This window comes from Meleagris gallopavo, chromosome 16 (assembly GCF_905368555.1).
Source record: "Meleagris gallopavo chromosome 16, MGAL_WU_HG_1.1, whole genome shotgun sequence".
NCBI lineage: Eukaryota > Metazoa > Chordata > Aves > Galliformes > Phasianidae > Meleagris > Meleagris gallopavo.
In genome coordinates, this window is record NC_139419.1 from 5,271,861 (window position 1) to 5,293,072 (window position 21,212).

At 45.7% G+C, this 21,212-nt stretch overlaps 1 protein-coding gene across 5 annotated transcripts in view; it reads right to left on the minus strand.

Annotated features, from left to right (window-relative positions):
• CACNA1H (calcium voltage-gated channel subunit alpha1 H) overlaps positions 1-21,212 on the minus strand; it is a 202,495-nt gene that overhangs the window by 71,688 nt on the left and 109,595 nt on the right. For 4 of the 5 annotated variants that reach the window (XM_085237781.1, XM_085237778.1, XM_085237779.1 and 1 more), the window contains exons 8-10: positions 11,918-12,010; positions 9,236-10,025; positions 4,941-5,353 (exon numbers count right to left, since the gene is read on the minus strand). In XM_085237781.1, coding sequence (XP_085093907.1) covers positions 4,941-5,353; positions 9,236-10,025; positions 11,918-12,010 — 1,296 coding nt within the window. Of the gene's footprint in view, positions 1-4,940; positions 5,354-9,235; positions 10,026-11,917; positions 12,011-19,063; positions 19,091-21,212 lie in introns of those variants that run through there. The other variant, XM_085237782.1, reaches the window with a different exon arrangement.

The following is a 21,212-nucleotide window of genomic DNA, read 5'->3' on the forward strand; positions in this document are numbered from 1 at the left end:
GAATTTAAGCAATTTGCTTCAAATGCTGCTGAAAGGTTCCATTCTGCCTTCTGAATAAGTGCGGAGCTTTCCAGGCCAAAACAATTTTTCAAGCCAAAATTGACAAATGCTCACCAGAGAAGCTGGTTGCTACCTTAAATCACACAGAATCACTTTTACTCCAGAATAATAAAATGTGCTACTCAAACCCAATACTTCTCTTACACTGATAAGCCATGGACCACTGGGTGCTCACTAAGGTCATCTCCAACCTACTGCAAAGACAGCTGCTCCGAATGAGACACGCCATGGGTGAGAGATCAGAAAACCAATTAGAAGCTCTTTGAACAGCAATAGCTTGGAACAAATACTAATTTGTACTTCTCTTCTGAGAAGTGAATATAAAATAGCATTTCTACTGCCATTTGATGTAAATTGAGCCTTTTATGTGGAATCATTACAAGTATCAGCAGCTACTTCTGCAAATTCCACTGGGAAGTCAAGTAGGGGTCTCTTCTAACAATTTAGAATAGTCAGGGGCCCTCAGGGATGGATTTGGAGCTCGCCTTTAAGGAGAGATATCACCAGCATTGCTCTTGGACAAATGAACAGGATTCTGTCCTTCTGCCAGATAATGGGGGAGGTGGGAATCAAGTTCTCCTAGCAGGGCTGAACTTGTCTCACTTTGGCCTTGACAACAGATGAGAAGGATTTGAGTCCACCACCCTTTGCCAGGGCTGAACTGACCTTGCAGCAGAAGCCAAATGAAACAATTCTTCAGACCAGGCACTGAAGCATGGGCAGGAGCTGACTCTGAGGCAGCAAGCTATCAGCTTTCAGTGTCAAAGAGGCACTCAGACAGCTGGTTCCTCAACAGGTCTGACCTGTACCAGGCTTCACACTGCCCCAGTGGCACGGCAGAGGGCATGTTTTTGGAATGCACTGTTCCTGCCTGGTTACTGCAGTACCATGGCACGTTCTCAGATACCCTGGAGAACTGTCAGCTGCAATGAATGCACAATAAAATCATCCAATTTATTGAAATTGCCTGGAAGATTAATGTGAGGATTGCCTTCCTCTTTGTACTTGGCTTTCCTCATCTGTGGGAGTACCTATTTGTGCTTGAGATAGAGAAATATATAAAGCATAAGAAAAAAAATGAAAAAAAAAAAATAAAAAGAACTCCAAAGCAGCCAATTAACCTTTGAAATACAAGTTGTGCTGATGCTAACTAACAGCATCCTGTAACTTCCTAATTACCAGCCTTGTACAACCTGGCAGTTGGAGATGTGCTGGCTGTTAACCGGGCGGATGCACTGTGCGGGAGGATCCGATTGCTGCTAATGACTGATGTCCCAGAGAAACTCGCTTGCCTTCATCAGCTGCCTCCTGCTACCCAGACCTCCTGCCACACACTGGCTGCACTGCCATATAATCCTCAAGTCTGGCTTCAGGAAGAGCTGCCTGCCAAAGGACAGCTCTGTGCAAAGCTGCTCCAGCATCTCCTCTTCCTCCCCATGAATTCTCTACTGCTATCTCACTTGTGCCTTGAGCCACAGGAGAGGATCCTCACCTAGGAGAGTATTATAAAAGGGCTGCATGCATTAAATGGGGTGCTGCCAGCTGTGTTAGCCAAGAACAGGCAGAGTAATTGTGTGAGCAGACTGCTGGGAGCTTCAGACTCCCATAAAAATGCACATTCAAGCCTTGAAGGAATTTGGATATGGACAGGTCTCTCTCAGGGGCTCCAGCAGTGCAGACAGAGAACAGCCAAAGCTCTGCTGTGACACAGGCACCGCACCTTGCCCTGCAGCTACTATGAGAGCCAGCAGGAAAGTGATGAGAACCATCAGGTTTTTCCTCCAGCCTGGCACCTTGCAACCTTGATTCCCTCCATCAAGAAGGGAGGGACAACGATGCTGCTTGCTTGCCTCCAGAGGGCTCCATGCGACTTCTCTGCAAAGTGCTGTCATGTCCCAGGATGAGAGGTAAGATAACGCACTGAGGATTGGTACTGCTCTCTCTTCCATGCTATGTCTTATCAGTGCCCTCCATCCAGGCCACATGCACAGGACTGATGCCTTGGCTTGGAACATCACTCAGCTAAAAAGGCATGTAGTGCACCCATCTATTTGCAAAGTCACTGATATCTGTATGAAGTCTGAGAAGCCAGAAAGGAAAAGGAAGCAGTTGTTAATGAGTTCTTTTGAAGGGACTGTGTATTTTCTTACAGTTGGGGAGATTTGGGGAGGGCTTCCCTGTGGCTGTTGCATTGATTGCAGCCCAGTTTAATAAAGCCAGATAATGACTGTTCAGTAAAACAAACGGCAAGAATCAGAACTAGGGAACTTGCTTAAGCTGCTCTACCCAGAGCAGATGTCTCCATGGTAGATGACGTTTTGCAGAGCTTCAGAGCTTGTGCTGCTGAGAGGGCAGGAGGCTTCCCCACAGCAAGCCCCTGAATGTGGCTTACTGTGAACAGTGAACAGCCCAGGGGAGCAAAGAAAGAGGAGAGCCAGGAGAATAGTAGAGGGTAGCTTGCCTTGTAGACAGGCTCCTAAACACGGGGGAATGGCCTCCAAGTTTGCCCTTTGGAGAATGGAGAAGGAGATGATGGAAATGCCTGTGTCTCGCTAACAGCCTGGAGAATGCTCACACCTTCACATCTTCTAATATCTGCTCTAAGCAGAGGTATGGAGCACCATGGCAGCATCCCTCAATCACCAACCAGAAAGCAATAATTAAACTTTATCCTGGCATGAAGCATGCTGTACCAAAACAAGCCTTTTTTTTTTTTTTTTTTTTTTTTTTAAATCTTCCTGCCCTCCTTTTCCAACACCACCCTGCAGGCTGATGACAGCTTTGCTCAGGCATCTTCTCCTTAACTTCCCAAAAAGCCAGCCCTGCACCTCAAGCCTCACAACCAATTCTCACACCAGGAGAACTGCAGGCTCTGAAATTACTCTGCTTTGCTTGCAGAAGCCCCAGACTTTTGTGTCAAGCAGTTCAGGAGCTCAGAGCCATTTTCTCTTGCTTTCAGATAATACCTCACCCTGCAGGTGATGTTGATGGGATAGTGTTTGGGTGAGGTGCATCAAGCCTGGGTTCTGACAGCTCTGCAGCTCATTATCCTTGCTGGGCACAAGCGACAAATTTCAGGCAAACACGTGGAGAAACTTTTACAGGTTTCACTTCAAAATTCCCCCCTTTTCATTGGACCCAAGCTGGGCAGTGCCTGTGAGCAAAGCTGGCATGAGCCTGATGCTCCCTAGCCAAAAGCCTCAGAATCTTTATTGCCATTGGTTTTGAGATGGTTTAAAGCAAATGTTTTACAAGGTAAGATCCCATAAAAATCTGCCGGCTGGAGTTTTCCTTCATTAGCAAGGACGTAATTATTGCAATTTGCCTTTGTACAAGTGACTGTGGACAGACTCCATGTGATCCCCAGGCTTTCTCTGTGCAGCCTGCCTAAAGCTTTCCCCAAGCACCCATCACAGCAATACCCAAGGACTGACAAATGTGTATCCGCCTGACAAAAGAGTATCCATGCAGAAATGCAGCTGCTGTGAGGAATGAATGGTTTATTCAAAGGTGACTGACAAGGTGTACTTCCTAATTTTAAAACTTGTGGAACAACTAAGCAGACAGAAAGCTGACAGTGACAGCTATTGCTTTGTTGAGTTTGGACTCTTTCTGCTGTAAGCATGAACTAATTTACTGTTGCACAGCTGAGGTTCATGTGTTTCAGCTGAGTACTCGCTTTTCTGAAAGAAAATATGCCTCAGACAGCAGAGTATGGCATATGGTCGTTCAAAACACCTAAGCAGGGAGAGAATAGAGGAGTAACACTTTGGAGGACTGTTTGCCACGGTCCTGAAAAGAACTGAATTCTGGAAAGTGATGGAGAAGAAAATGCAGAGCATCCTGCCTTTCTGCGTACCATGCTATTGTTTGCCTTTCCTCCTCACTCCTGAGCAGACGGCGGCAGAGAGGGGGAACAGCTTTATAGATACTGTCTTGTTCTTTACTTTGCAGGGGAAACCTGGGGGAACACCGGATGAACCCTGACCAGAAAATGAGTATGAGGATCTGCTGCCCTTCCTGAGGATATTTTCAACACCCAATGCAGAGGCAGCATGAGAAACTCCAGAGCACGTCTTCAGAAAACAGCTGAAAAGCAACCATTTCTTCCTGAGACAGAAAAGCATAGCCTTCCCCAGAGTGACCAGCTGAAGACATCAGATGACTCGCCTCCCTCTCCCATCGCATAGCCCCGTGGCTCCCATCAGCCAGCAAGGACAAGCTGTCCTCGGCTCCCAGCACTGCTTTCTGCCATTGCCACGTTCACACTAATACTGGGAACAGCATGATTTCTCTTTCCTCCCTCCAAGCACTTAAATGAAAGATCTACTTTGCACCCTATGAGATAAAATTAAACATGTTGGAGCCTTCAGGGTGGAACTCACTTTTTTTTTTTTTCTTTTTCTTTTCCCTCATTGCTTTTAGTATTGCCTGATAGCTGAGGTTCTTATTTAAAGGTCAAAGAAGATCCTTCTGAGTCGGTGGAGGTGGAGCTCCTGGGACGGGCAGCTTCGTACCCACACATCAGCAGCACAGACCACAAAGGGGCATTTCCACCAGAACAACTCATGCTCCTATGAATAATTCACAGCAGATAACTCTCAATCAGCCCCTGAGCTGCCCGGCCCTAACACCGGGCATTTCACCTCAGCACCTCAGTGCTGCTGACAACCACCTTCCAGGCTTTCCACACACATGAAAATGCTTCTGCTTCATACACGCCATCAGGATCAGGCTTCGGTCCCACCTGGCGTTTACAACTTGCACAAAACCCACTCTCCAAAATGGCTTTGCCACAGCCATCCCGTGCCACAAAGCTGCCACACCACGAGCACCCAGCACAGCAAACCCTCCAGGATGCTGAGGCCAGCCGCACTCACCTGCTCGTGGTACTCGATGCCCATGCTCAGCGTGTTGATGAGGATCGCGATCATGATCCCTCGGTTGAAGTACTTGCTCTCCACGATCCTCTTCAGCTTGCTGCCGAATGCCTTCCACAGGCGGGTGACCTTGTTCCTCTCCTTGGGTTTCTTTTTCTTCCTCTTCCTCCTGCCCCGCTGTTGCTGCAGCTGGTCCCTGTGGTCGCCGTGCCGCAGGTCCTGGGTGAACTCGTAGATGCCGTTGCTGTCGGAGTCGCAGCTGTCGGACTCACTGAAGGCGAACTCGGGGTCCTCCAGGAGGCTGGCGCAGAAAGGGCAGTCCTGCAGCTCGCAGCTCAACGTGCCGCCCGGCGGGCTGGGCAGTGGGCAGGCCACGCTCAGCCCTGACAGCCGGCTGGGAGTCCTCCGCAGACCTGCAGTGGGAGAGCGCACCGTGAGCTCCTTGCACCCGTGGCCTCCCTGCAACATGGCGGCCATGCCCTCTGCATCCCTATGTGGGTGGCAGAAGTGGCTTCTGCTACATCCTTGAATAAAGCCTTGCAGTACCCCATCTTACCAAGCGGCTCTCGATCCGCCTCATTTTTCCCTCTGTTCTGCTCTCTCCAATCCCCAACACCCACCCTTCAACCCTGTCCCAGGGCTGAGGGACCTCTCCTTGCAGTGTGATGGCTATTTTGTGCTCTGCTGCTTGGGAAGGACTGACCCACACACCTCTCACTTTCAATTATTTTTGATTATACCTGACCAAGTTAGCATCATTAGCGGTGATCTGAGTGCTATCAAGCTGTTACACCCGACTTAGGTAGCGCTTCCATTTAGATAATAATGAGGAGGGAGAGGGAGAAATGAACCAAAGATGGCTACAGACCACGGATCAGTTTGGAGTCACGTAGTCCCTTTGCTCTCCTTCATCCCTTCTTCAGCTTTTAATAAAGCTCAGGTGTACTCTTTATTTGAGGCACGGGACTGAGCGTTCAGGGTGTTCTAAAATCAAATACATCACCACATGTTTTGTGGTGTGAGGAAAAATGCTGAGTGTCCTCATGGGGCTGGGGCACAGTGATGACGTGGGCAGGCATCATGAGGATGAGTCAGGTGGAAAAGAAATCAGATTTTGTTTCCTCCCATTCAGGAACCAAATCCCCAATTTCCTCATATTTAGCAGCCAGATACTAATGGCAGGAAAAAAAAAAAGCCAAGAGGAATCAACATACACTTTCCTTGATGGAAAACAAAGTGCAAATGCCACTTTTCCACTGGGACATGTTCCTTCCTGGAGATTGGAGGGGGTACACATGGATGCCTTTCAGGGAGACCATGCAAAAAGCACCAAGCGGATGCTCCTGGCTGTGATCCCAGGAGCTTGGAGCTCACCCAGCAGTAACGCTGCTGATTTCAGCCACTCCTGGCTGACACTTGAGGACGCCTTCAAAGAGATGGCAGGAGCCCACAAAATCCAGCACCTTGTTAGACTGAAAGCTGGGTGGTGACAAAAGTCAGAATATATTTTACTTGCCTGAATGTCACTCAGATATCAGTGGCTTTCAAAATAGTCGCGTAGGAGAGGGCAGACCTCCTCTTGGTCTTTACATTGCAGACACCAGGCGAATCAGAAATATTTGCCCCCCTATGCAGCCTGTCAGCAGCACTGGTCAGTGTGCACATCAGCAAGGCATTTCTGACTGGGATTGGTCAGATGAGGAAACACTGCAGCATGGACCCATCAGCATGGATACAGAGGCAGTGGGCTTGCCAGTCATCCTGTATGCTATCAAAGTGTTAAAAATTGTATGAAAAACACTGGCGCCACAGATGTCTTCAAAATACCAAAGTCTCCTTGGCTGCCTGCTAAAATAACCTCACAGCATTGCAGGGCACGAGAATGCAGAGGAACAGGCTGTACTTTATGCTGCTCAATTCCACAACAAAAGAAGAGAAGAGAATACTCTCTCCCACAATTGCATCTTTCCCAGCAGACACCAACCTTGCTTCCAGCTGGGTTTGAGAGTGCCCTGGCTGCTAATACCTCCTTAATGTACTCAGTTATCACTTGTGTGCTCCCCTTGCACAAATCTTGCAGTGAACAGACTCTGCTTGTTGACTTGTAAGAACTAAGTGAAACAGCCTTTTGCTCAGAGGTGGAGGACAGGAGGGTCACCTTCCCTGCCTGGCACAGAGACTTAGCATGGCTGCTTTGCTAAGTTCAGGCAGGGATGGAGAACCATGAGTTGACCTAAGATGTTTGGCACCTAAAGATCCTCCCAAAGCCTGGAAGACAGTCTATCATCCACAGTGTACAAAAAGGGATGTGGTGCAGAAGTGAATCTGACTCAGGCCTGTGACAGGTGCAGGAAGGAGAACCTGGAAAGAGCTGGAGTTGTGGAAGTGAAGAGCTGGGCATTTGTACACTGAGATCTCCAGATGGACGTGGCCAGCTTGCTTCCTCTCCCAGCCCCTGTGCTGCCCACGGTGCTACATCAGCTGCTGCAACCACCACTTGCTTCCTCTACACATAATCACACTTGAAACAAAACAATCTCAGATTTGTTTAAAGCACTGAGGTGTCCTCTGGGCTGAAATGCTCTGTCAAAAGAAGGTATTATAGCTCCATTATTAATAGCAACTTCATCTAACCTCAGGCTTTTGAAGAACCACCAGAGGCCACGTGAAAATCTGCAGATTCAATGGAGTGGCCCTGGAGTGTTGCAGGCTTAGCTGAGACGTGGAGATTCGTTCTCCTGGAGAGAGTCCCAACAGCAGATCCTCTTGTGAGCACAGAGGACCAAATCTCTGAGCTGAGCACTGCCTTCTGCAACAGCTCTTCTGCTCGTCCTTGGTTTCCCAGCTCCAGACTTCTGTGAGCCTGGACTATTATCTCAAGGTAAATACACATTCTCATAATAACCTTCATTAACTTCCATAGTTAAAGATGTACCAGTGATTCATATAAAACCCTTGCTTAACAACGGAAGAACATTGGAACTAACCTTGGCCCTCCTGCCCTTCTGCTAAGCTCCAAAAGTACAGAAATATCTGCCGAAGGCAATTTCTATAAACAATCCACTTTACCCTTTTGTATGGTCACTTAAAAAAAAAATATTAACAAAGACAAGCCAACCAACCTATTTGGCAAGCAACCTTTACTGTGACCTCCCCCAAGCTAGGCTTGGTATTTTTTCAGCACATACATCACTAGGACAAATATTTGTGTCCACACATAAGCAGATAAACAGTTTTGGAAAACACACGCATTGATAAAAACAGATGATGAGTTTGTGTTGAAGATATAAAAAATAAACATGGAAGCTAGATCTTTTTGACTTTTTGAGGGCTTAAGACTATTTTTGACTCCAGCTTTGTTGAGAACTGGAGAAAATATGCAAAACTGGAGAAAATATGCAAAACAGAAACCTAAGAATTGCACATAATCACTACTCCAGCAGTGGATGATTTATATCAGAGTGGAGATAAAGCTACATTAACCTAGCAGTGCTATTGTGGCTGTAGTCTGTAGAGATAAGGATGGGACAGAGGTACAGAAGAGTCCCTAACATGTTTTTTATTCACTCAGACTGAATGGATCTCCAAATCTGCAGTAACGCTCAGTCCTACATTTCTTCTACACTGGTGAAAAAGAAGAGGAGAAGCCTGAGAGCTGCAGATCTGCAGTGCTCCTGCTCTCACATGAATCCTTTCAGGATTAACACAGAACTAGACTTTGCAGTGTCCGCAGGCCTATCTCCAAACCTTCTCCTCTTTCTTTCAAAAAGAAACCTTGGGCCTCAGAGCCCATCAAAGCAGCACCAGGGGGTCTCTGGAAGTATCTGCTGTAGGTTATTTCAACACTTCCCTGTTTTACACATCTTATATCTCCTTATACCTCATGCTCTCCCACCAGCTTCCACACACTATTCCTTTTCAAGACACTTTTTCAATTCCAGGGGCTGCACTGCTCTGTGCTTGGGTGGGAGCAGAGGAAGAACATTCAGGATATCACAAAGCACAAAGAAAAGCTCAAAAATACATGCTTTGTAACCATGGAAAGAGGCTTGAAGTCATTGCCTACATCATCCCATACTGTGCTTTACCCAATGACAGCAAATGCAAGGGTAGCAGGAACAGAGCTGTCAGTCTCTCAACCTGTCCTACTTCTGGCTTCTGTGATCACCTGAAATAGCATTCACAAAACAGCTTTCATCTCCAGCAACCTCCTTGGCTATCCTTAACATCTCTCTTGAGCAATCTGCCCTTTACCCTTTCCCCAAGCAAAAAAACATCAGCTCATTTGTCCTTACCATGCTCTCCTACCAGTTGCTGCAGCTTCCCATAAGAATCCGTGCCCAAAGTTACAGGGCTATTAACTACAGCCACAGGTGAATTGCCATTCTTCTTTCCTTTGGGAACTGGGACAGAACTGGCTTTGCTAGTTGGTGAAGGCAGGATGGTAGGATAATTCATGTTGCCACGGTTGGAGAGTCCAGTAGTGAGTTTAATGCTTGCAGGGGCATTGGAAGACTTACAGTTCACTTGTGGTCCTTCAACGTGACAGTCTGCGTGGTAAATGCTATGCACAGACTCCGAGTCTGGAGGAGGCGCCGGGCTCTGCAAGTTGGGTGATGGAGAAGGGAGCATCAGCTGCCCGCCAGGCTTCATCACCTTGAGTTCCAGGTCGCAGATCTCCGGGTTGGAGCGCGGCCCCCGCGGGCTCCCATTGCTGATGTGGTAGTGGTGGTGATGGTGGTGGTGGTGGTGGTGGATGAGATGGTGAATGGAGGTGATGCGCTTTTTGCTTCGGCGGCTCTGCCCGTTTGTGGTGTTGTTTGGGTTAACTTTTTTCCTGCGTTTGCTCTGCCAGTTATTGTACAGGCGTATCGTCCGCCGTTTCACCTTCCTGAAGATGTGGCAGATGTACTTCAGCAGCTCCTCGTAGCAGCTACCTGGCTCTGAGAAGCTGGCAATTGTGCTGTCATTGGAGAGATAACGGGCCCGCTGCTCCTGCATCAGCTGGTTCTCCCGCTGCTTTGTTTCAGAAAACTGTGTTGCTATCACAACCAGGCACAAGTTAATCATGAAGAAGGAACCGACCTGGAGAAAACAAAAAGGAATGAGCAGGGGCTTTACAAAGCAACGCATGCTGTCCGAGCTGGAAGTGTTGTTCTTAGAAATCCTGTGATTTCCAAATGTGACAAATCTCAGGGTCTGCTCACCAACATGAGCCTGAGCTGCTAAATTTGTTCCTAAACCATGGTAAATTATTTTGGCAGTGGCAAAGAAAGCTGTTAACAATAGCCTTCACCACTTTCCTCCTCTCAGCAGTGATGACATTTGCCACTAATGCAGGGTGCATGAAACACAACATAATCAGTCACTACAGCAAAAGAGATCACTAGGAAGCACCCAGCCAATCTCCAAGAAAAGATGGTCTGAAGTCCAATCTGTGCTGTACTGAGACTGTCTCTCCCTCTATCACTTCACACCCCGCACAGGGCTTCCTCCTTTCAAGGAGGACAATCAGGGTTCGTGTGTTGTAAAGCTGTACTCGTGTACTTTTCTGACATGGGGAAACTCATCTCTAGGAGATCTAGCGCTCCTAGAAAGGTCTGATTTACTGTCTGGTTGAACTGATGAATTCTTAGGTGACAGCAGGCTTTCAAAATGAAGTTCCAAGGACAAGAATGTGAAGTGACCTAGGACTACATCCCTCCCCTCAGCTGGTGAGTCCACTAACGGCTTTTCATCACTTGAGTTCGTAAATCAGGCAAAGGAAAATGTCAAATATTCCCCTTAGAGAATCACTCCCCTTACACGTGAAAGGGACTGACGTCAAGAAAGTACCAGGGCTTACCCGGCCAAACCTCTGTGCTGAGCTTGGTAGGGAATGCATGGATTTAATCTGGGCCATTGTTTGGTGAAAATCTCAGGAGAAGCCGACGGGAGTGCTATTCTCCAGTTTGTAATACCAGCCTGGAGAGTGCTTCAGAAGCAGCAAGGGTGCCCACCCCAACTCCCAGTGACCAGAGGGTTAGTCTGATGGCTTCTCTGCAAGGATCCATATGTAGAAAAGAACTCGAAAGAGTGGAATGCAACTCTCCATTATGCATGGCCCATTTCTAAAGGCTCAAACATCACCAGCTTCAGAATGCTGTATCCATTATTGGGAATCTCTCACACTGCCCTGATCCATGCAGTTGAATTAGCTGTGGTGGTCTGATTTCCAAAGGCTTTCAAAACCACAGAGGCAAGGACGGAGTTCTATGTAAAGAATATTCAGTCATTAAAACACTTGGAAATGCCCCTACCCCATGTCCTACTTGACATCTACATGAAACTTGTCCCTTGCACTCCTCCTGACTTAAATGTTTCTTTTCCACAGACGTACACCCCTGGGGAAGGTTGTGCCCTTTATAAAACAGAAAAAGAGCCTTGCCAATGTAGGGTAGCAGCTTCTGAGAACAACCTCAAGCTCCTTCAATGAATAACACTTTGTTTCTAGAAATGACAGCACTGTAAGACCTCAAAAAGTTGTAATTCTATTATTACCCTTGTTTAAAAGGCTCATGGGAAGTTCAGCAGCTCTTTTGAGTGCTCTTCCTTGATATAAGCTGCCCTCTGGCATGCTGAGGAATCTAAAGGAAGAAAAGCTGTATCTCCTCTACTTTTTGTTCTGATTAGCAGTTGCTTGGCCAAGGCACAATTGTTAGGACATACCAAGGTGACAAGTCCAAGACTGGTAGACTATGAAAGAAGACCATATGGCTTGACAAGCTGTGACTATGCATCACACGTGACACCAAAAAGGACAGAGCCTAGTGTAGCCAATAACCTGTCCCTAAGCACTAATCACAGCCCGAATCATTAGACTTTAGGGTGGGAGGAAGTTCTCCCATCCCAAATCCTAGCTGGCTCTCTTCTGTGAAAAGGGAAAATCTTTACCCCACAAGGACAAGGAATAGGAGCATTTCACAGTTCATACTTACAATTATAAGCAATATAAAATATATAAAATTGTAAAAAGAATGTGCATCCATCACATAGTACATGATGTCAACCCATCCTTCCAGGGTTATAACCTACAGGAAGACAGAGAAAGAAAGCGTGAGAACAAGAGTCAGTCAGTAAACATCAGTCTTCTGCTACTCATCACTCCTTAGCATCTCTCAGGACCTACCCAGACCTGCTGCACTTCTATTCCCAGTTGACTCAGGATAAACCAAAGGACAGTCCTGAGGTTTCTACAGAGATTTGGCACAATAAAAATGATACAACAATACAATAAAACATCTGAAACGCTGGTTCAGAGCCAGTGCAAATAAATCCCAAGGAGGGGTTACAAACAAAGCAGAAGTCTCTCTGTGCAGAGATCCGGGCCTCTACCTCAGCTCCAGGTTGTGTAACACTACCTGTAAAACTCTAAGGCTTTAAGCCAAATTTGTTTCTGCAGAACTGGTCTCTTTGTGATACCTACTGTCTCACCACTACACCTGCATGCCTAGCATCGTAGTTGCAAAGCATCTGAATGGATAAGAGTTACTTTAATTAAACAGAGAACTGTGTTCATACTTGTTTTCTCAATCTTCCTTCTCCTAAAGAAGCAGCTGAGGATTTAATTAACACCACACAGACTGTGTGCAGAGCAAAGCGAGTGCTGCCATGTAATTTACACTTTTTATTTAGATAAAACATACCAAACTTCTAGTGCCGTCTTGCTAGTGGTGCTAGAGCTGAAATTCCAGCACAACTTCCAACAAAATCAAAGCTCCTTCTGAATGTACTTGCACTGATGTACCCCTAGCACAAAACCCAGAATTACCTGCAGCCTCCAATTTCAGTGGCATCATTCCCGAGTTTAACTATGCTCACAATGATGGAACTGAAACATCAGTCTGCTTCGTCACTGTGTGAATTAGTTTGTTGGGAACAAGGAAAGGATCAAGCCTGAGCAGTACAGATGGCTGTCTATATGGACAGCACAGAAAAGCAGGCCGACAAAGCACTTGTCAAAGCAGTGAATAAACAATGTTCTCTTCACACCTGGAGCATCAGGGCAAAATGTTTTCAGGGAAGTCAGATATGAATTCCTGTCACTTTTCTCCCCTTTTTGTTTGTTTGTTTGTTCCTGGCAGAGCTGCAAGAAGCTCTTTGATATGGGTCTCTGGGACATGACCATATCTGCAAAAGGGAGAGCACTGCTGTGCTCACAACCATCAGTCCCCACAGCCTGTCTGAGACTGTTAAAGCTCAAGAATGCTGGAAGAACTCACCCCTGATTCCTCTCACCTTAAAGTCAGTGCAGTGATGACTTACCAGAAACTTTTCAAACCCAGTTCCTGTGTTGAAGCACACCCACCCACTGTGCAGTGGGGTGAGAAGGAGCCATCCCCAGTGCTCAAATCCCTCTGCAGTCAGCCTGCAGCCAGTCCCACACTAACACCAGTAAAGGTCATCTGCCAGGGAGCAGGTACAATTGTCTCTGCGGCTATTATGCTGTCAGCACTGCTAAAGCCTTGGAGCAGTCAGGTCTGATGACGTGCCAGCTGCATTTACACAAATTGCGTCCACCTTTCCTGGTCCCCATTACATGCATTAGATAAAAATCACATCCTTGTACAGGTATCAGAGAGCAATGCTGAGATCTGGTGCCATGGATTTAACCAAAAAAAAAAAAAAAAAAGAGAATACTCTTGGTCAATGTGAATCCCAGGGATTGAGCTCTGATAGGAAGCATTCAGCAACAGACACACCTTGTGTGTGGATGCAAGGGCTGCTACTCACCCTCACTCTGAGAATGGGCTAAGCTGTCTGGGCAGACACTGGCAGTAATCAGTCTGTTCAGTGGTGTGAAAGAGACAAGCAATCAAACTCAAACTACCTTTTCCTATCTTTCATTTAACACAGTTGAAATTGAGAGCAGAGTCCTTTCCAGCCCCATCCCTTGCATGCATGGCAGCAAAGCATCCCCACTCAGTGCACGTGCCAGCTGTTGAGGAAAGCGGAAGGATCTCACTGGGACACAAAGGTAAGCTAAATCACTGCCAGCTATACGAGAAACTCCTTTGTGCTGTTCAAAGTCCCCTCCTTCCATTCCCCTTCTCCTCAGCTCGAGGGGCATTTCAGCACAGCTGCCATAGCAGGTGCTCTGGCCATTTACACTCAGGGATGAAAAACGAGACTCCAAACGTATCAGATACACCTCTGCCGAATTCACATTTGGCTGGCAATCCTCAAATCAAATGTATTAAACCAATAAAACACAGCCCTCTCTACAAAAGATGTTACCTGAGGGCTGCCATTGGGCTTCTGCAGGCACTGCCAGCTCCCACCTGGGAACAGCTGCCAAGAGAAGTGTGAGAGCCAACCCAACATTTATCGAAGTATTTTTCTTGCATGCTAGACAGCAATTGCAGCAAGAATCAATCAACGTGCCACATTTCTCCTCTGGAGGGCTCATCCAGCTTTCAGAATATTTAAGATGTAATTAGAATTTGCATTATTTACTACTCACTTGTAAACCAAGTGGGACACAGGAGGAATAAACAGACCGCTGGGCTTTTGTTCTCCTGTTTGACATCATCGTGGATTCATTCTTGGACTCATCACCCAGTATAAATGCAGCAGTACCTAGGGGAGGATTCCCGAGCTGCCGAGGATTACAGAGTACTAGCAATCCTGTAAGAGAGCGTGCTCACAGACATCTGCCTTCTTTTTTTAATCAAATAGCTCTGGAGAAATGCAGGACAACACACATGCATGGCCACCTGTCTGGACTGAAACAGTCTCTATGACTTTTATAGCCTGATTCTTGCCATGCTGAGGACTTCTTTCATGCTGCCCTTTAAAGGGCTCCCAATGACTTTACATGTGCGTTTCTATCTGCTCCATGATCCCACTGCATACACCAAGCAAGGCCTTGGTGTAAATGGGAACCTGACCATTTGAATCAGCCAACAGCTGGTCTATCCACCACAAACTAAATTCCTTAACTATTTTTGGAACCAAGACAGAGGCATCTGCGCTGGTGCAAGGTTCACTGCTGCGGCACAGACTTTGATCCTACACATTCATTCTCAGACCAGATGAATTCAAAGGGAAAGCTAACAACTCCTTCTATTCTCTCAAGAATTCCAAGAACACTGATACATTTTTTTCAGTACTGCGTGGACTACTGTTCCTCCCTTGGGGCCTCCTGAATGCAATACCACCTACTTTGCTAAGCAGAAATGACTTCTTCCACTCTGCAGTTTCCAATCTGATTAATCCACTTGATGGCAGCTCCAGCATTTGGCCCTCCAAGCTCTTTATACATGTTTTCTGAGGACCTGGAGCACCTTTTCTGTGCTTTCCAATCTCAGCAATCCATTCTCAGTAATGAAATTATGTCTAAGCCACGGTTGCTCGCAGACAGACGTATAAAGCAGCCCCTTCAAATGCACCAGTTCAAAACTACCAATAAACGCAACATGCAATCATTTTTCAACAGAGATAAGATGGCAAAAAACACGCTTTCTAATTCTGCCCTGATGAAAAAGATGTGCAAGATATGTAGCACACTAAAATCATCAGCTGTAGGGAAACAACCGAAAGATTCAATTAAGATGATTGGCAAGGTTGCCCTTGGGAGTGCTGCCAACTGCATTTGCATGCAGCAGACCTGGAGGGAAAGGAGACATTGCCCCCTTTGCACAGGAAAAGGATTTTGGCCTCCAAAGGACTGAGGCTCTGGCCAGTGAACAGAGCCATCACCAAACCTCTGGCAGATCCTGTGTGATGCTCAGTGCAGTCCTCACCAGCTCACTCAGTCCTGTAGCTCTTACACAACATGAGCAGGGATAGGATAGGTTTATTTTTCTCCCATTAATACCTTTGAGGCAAAGTACTAAAGCCCTAAATCTTGTGTCGGAGCCTCTTTCACATCAGTGCAAGGATTTAACTGAAAGCTCACTGAGGTGAATGGAAAGACAGATTTTGACTTCATCAATCTTCAGCTCCTCCATGCAGTTCCCAGTCTGGCATTTCCCCATCACCACATTCAGATGGACAGGAGGAGAGCAGATAGTTGAATTTTATTTTCTAGTCTCCAGCTCCGTGATTCTGCTTCTCCCGGTTTGCTCATACCACAATAATCTCATCAGCTCTCACAAAGATGCTCATCTGATTTATAGCAGCATAACTGGGGACAGAATCTAGTCAAGCTAATCAGAATCAATGTGATACTCCAGAGTGAAAATCACAAGGGAGATGTAGATTAAAGACACTGGCAATTAACTCAGACCTCCTCATTGTTCCCAGGGAGACAGAAAGTTTACATTGTTTTTTTTTCCTGGGGTCACATGAAAGGTCTCTGCAGAACAATTTCTTTTATTATCCCAAGGAGTTTTCACCATAAAAATCTCTGTCCTTGCGCTCTGCCAACATTTTTTGCAAGTTCTTGGCTGTAGTCCATTGAAGAGCAGGTTATTTTTTGCTTTAGTGTCAGTTAAGAAAAAGGAAAAAATAATAAAAAAATAATTACCCAGGGAAAGGAAAAACCACCAAAACACCCAAACTTCAATCTAGGCTCCTCTAATTAGCAAAGCCAAACACTGAACTCTTTTCTGGATATCAGAAAGCACCCATGGCTACTGCCGGATGGACTGCTGCAGACAAACCAACCTCGAGGTGCCACCAATCAGTTGAAGGAAGTCAGGAAGGTTGTTGTGAGTCCAAGAACTGAAGGTGCAGCATGCAGAACTCCAAGCTAGCCCAGAGGCCGGACCTCTCTTATGGCAGAACTTCACTTCTCTGATTACCCGAGCCAGCTTCATATGTAGAAACAGCCTCCTTACGCACAGGAACCAAAATCAGCACATTGCACTTTTATCAACCACCATAAAACACCCTGGGTTGATTTTAGAATTGCAGGTGCTTGTTCAGCTCAGCACCCGACTGGAGCAGGAGGTGACAGATAGAGAAACCTAAGTGTTTCCAAACCATTGGAAGTGTTCACCTTCATTCATATAAACAATTTGCACTTAGCCTTTTTTTTTTTTTTTTTTTTGGCCTAAACAAGGTCCTTTGGGGACAAGATGGTCATTATCTGCAGCAAAATCAATTATGCTAAACTGAACAGCAACTGAATGCTGTCATGATTATTCCATTTTGTTGGTTTTGTTTTTTACTTTTATCTCATTTCCCTGGCCAGGCAGCAATACTTTTTTCTACAAATCTCATCGAGACAAGATACAACAACATAAACTCTAAAAGCTATTAATTACTGTGATGCTCTCAGTAAGTTTTATAAGGCCTCCAGCATTCATCTCAGAAAGCCTCTTATCTATATGCTTTGTCCTCTCTGGAGCATCAATTTGGCTAGCAAGCACTGGCCAGTGAATAATGGAGTATTCCTCTTCTGGAGGCAGTGTGCTTGGCAGCTAATCAAATTACTATTTTTGAAGTCAATTTCATAATTTTAATTATTTCCCCATGACACATGTTGTTAAGTAACCTGTGTGGTCAGAAAAACAGATTTTATTGTATTCTGAGTAATGTCCTTTGAACAGCTGCTTCTCCTTTCACTTTGAGGACTCGCTCACTTTGCAAAGAAAGTTTAAGCAACTTCTGTATAAACTGGGAGTCTTGCAAAGCATGCATCTGCTCTGAAAAGCTGCAAAACAGAAAATAAAGGGAAACAGTGCAACCTTGCATTTATCTTGGATTAACGACAACCTCTCAAGTTTGTTCCATGGAAGCATGATCCCTGGCCAACACTACCAAATCAGAATGGATCCCAAAAAGCAGAGCGCAGCCAGCGTGCAATAAAGTTGGACAGGTCATGATGTTATTGAGGCTCTGAACAACATGAAACTGAACTTAAGAGCTTAAAATGGCATCAAACCTCAGCAACCTCTGCTGCACAGTAAAGGTTTGTTGCTCTCTCCCCATTTAGCGCTAAATAATGCAAGATCCTCAGCGAAAACATCCCTGATTTCAGATGACTGCTGCTTGTAACAAATCACATCTCAGTCCATATTCATGAGGTTTGATTTACTGGGATAATTATCCTGTCTTCATTGTTTGTGTAAAGTATCTTATGCACAGGGAATGTACTTAACTGCTTAACTTCAGCAATAATGAGTCCATTATCATATAGATCCATAAATCAGAGTTTCATAGCAAAGCTGAAAGATGAAGCACCTGCAATGAGAAGAGAGCCTACGCCAGACTGAGAGCCTTGCTGAAAGCTGGGTGTGCACAACAGAGCTCCTCCAGACACCACTGGGACCTGTAGCAGTTTGGGGTACTGAGCCCAACACAGCAAGGATTTTTGTTATCGCTAACATTACTCCAGAGATCCATAGCTTGCTGCAGGAAACCCCTCTTTCTATAAATAGCAAAATCTGTCATTTTTGAGGTAGGATGAAACCCTTCCAAAGCTATAGAGTTTATAGCAGGTTTCTGTCTAACCCTGGATCCTTCTAATACCTCCTACGTGTTCTGCCTGGTCCTGGAATCAGGATGGCTCTGGCTTGTGCTACATGGGACAATTCCTCCTAACCTTCAAAATCAAAGGTTTTTCAAAAGCAGGTAGCCCTCTTGGAAGCACTTTCTGAGATGCTTTAAAGGGGCTGGATATTTTTAGATTGGGTATTCAGCATGAAAGCTCTTCAAATGCAGCAAATGACGTTTAGTGTGCTGGCCAAATTAAGAAACAACAACAACGGAACACCAACAAAACTCAAACCCTGTAATTTAGATGATGGCCAAAACTTCTCGCCAAACTCAGCACAGATGAGCACTGCTGACACACAGCTCCAGTTTAATGACACACATCTCTAGTTTAAAGAATGAAATGTCTGACCAAGAAAAGTCCCTTCTTGGACAAAAAAATTATCTATTCAACAAACTCTGAAAATAAGGGCACTCAAAGTGACAGCTGCTTCTGAAAAGCATGGCCCACAGGACTATGTGTTGCATGCATACATAGAATTGCAGTTGGAAGCTTCAGGCTGTTTCCACTTTCTTCTATTCCATAAAACAGCCACAGAATCATAGCACAGTTTGGTGGGCAGTGACCCACATCTAGCAGTTCCAGCAAGGAATAATAGTTTACAGAGAAATGGGAGAAATGAACCTTCCCCCTTCCAAACCTGGAATCCCATGATGTGAACCTCCTCAGCTGACCCATCTGCAGGCAGGCATCGTGGTGGCAGCAGTCAGCAGCACAGAGACAAACCAAGCTCCCCATCAGCACGTGGAGCAGGATCCAAGTGAATCAATCCAGGATTAGATTACAGGTTTTTTTACAATTAGGATTAGAGCACAAGTTCCAAGGAGCTTTTTTTTTTTTTTCTGATGTGCTGGGGCACAGGAAAGAGAACTTCACATGCAAAGGACCACGTCAGCAGGTGGCTGTCACTGCCAGCTGTCACACTGCTCAGGCAGCCTGCCATTATCTCCAGAGTACAGCATCCACAGAAGGACAAATGAAGGAGGAAGTGGGTGGCATCCATTCCCCCAACTTCCCATCCCAAACTTTTCTTCTTGAGCAGGTCACCACGCCTGCTGGGCTGTGACACACTCCTAGCTTCAGCAAACCAGGTGCAGTGAGTTCTCCACCTAAGCACACAATCAAGATAATTCCTCAACCTCTTGCTGCTGCTGACAGTTCCTTTAATGCTGCTCTATTTCCAGACATCTTTGAGAAGGTGATTCAGCTTTTTCTTTCTTGGGCATTCTCATCATGTCGTGCGCCTGCTGGGCTGTCTTCAGCTCTCATGAGCACGACCAGGTTTTTCTTTCCTCCTTCTGACAGCAGTAAGGGAGATGCTGAATGCAAAGCAGTCTCCTCTGAGAATTCCCTCGCTAGGGCCTTCTGATGATGGGCCAGAGATGTGTTACCTGTAGGACTTGATTAACTTGTTAACAGAGATGTCTTCTTACAGCAAAGCCTCGTAGAAGCAATATGCACTCAGAAGCCAGGAAGAGAGTCACGAATCCGAGAGCTGCATCCAGATAGTAATTTCAAGAGGATCTTCTAAGGAAGCCCCTTGGAAAATGCAGATATTTCTGGAAGGCACCGTATTAAGAAGAAGCCATGGAAAGGCAAAATCAGCCCTCACCAGAAGTGCCCTAGCCCTTCAAGTTGCCAAACAAATATTCTCCCGTGTTGGACGAACGTTTCCTTAAAACCTGCTCTCAAAATTCTGTCCTTGCACCTACATCCTGGAAGGAGGCACAGAGGAAGTTTGTTCCCTTGATCTCTCCTTGCTTCCACCCCACTGATGGTTATTGTTCCTTCAGCTTTGCCTCCCAATGTAAAGTTCTATTATAGGTCTTTACTCTTCTGCAGGTCAGACCTGAAGTCATCTACACAACGGTTCTATGATTTACAAAGCAGCCTGAATTATCTTTATTTTTCCCAAACTGTGCATCTCAGCAACCACCCCACGCCCTTGTGTTGTATGTATAATGGGGTTTCTGCATTCAGGCCTGGCTGCACGAGGCTGATGGCTATGAACATGGCAGCCTTTTGGTTCTTCCACTGAGACTGTCAGTAATTCAAATTAAATTGGACTTTGGTTAGGTGAGTAATTCATCATTTGCAGTGTGACAATACCTGTAATTACTGCTCTTACTGTTATGGCTGAAACTCATATGCAGTAAAGGGATCTTAATATCATGCCAAACCTCACAGTTAATTTAGGTTCTATCTCCTTTCATTTATTCTCTAATAAGCTAATTAGTTCATATAATTTGCCATTGAACGTGTCTTTGTAACAAATATATACATGAATTAGCCTATTACACAATAAATGAGGGGAATCAAAACATGAATCATTTTCAGGATTACATAAGGAATTATTATCCTTGCAAACACCCATGGATGCAGCTACTGTTCTTATTACTTTCAGATTTTGTCTGGACTGGGTTGGCTTTTCTGTTTGATGCTTCTCACTCTTCTGCTTAGGTCAGCAATGTGTTTCACTGGTTGGTGTGCCCCACCATATGTCCCATCTGTATGCCAGGTTAGCTGCAAGTTTAGGACCACTACCATAAAGCTAAATGTCTTTCAGCTTAGATGCTAAAATCCAAACTCTGGCAGCTGAGAAAGCTCAGCCACGCTGCTAGCTTTGTGCACTGGCATCCCATCCACAAGGAGCAGAGAAATCCAGATTCCCCTGTCAAAGTCTGCTTTTGGTTTTGTTTGTTTGCAGACTGCACAGTATCAGATTGCCCTTGAAAACTCCTGGGCACAACTTGCAGTCACCGTACTCAGAAGATTCCTTCCCTATTTCA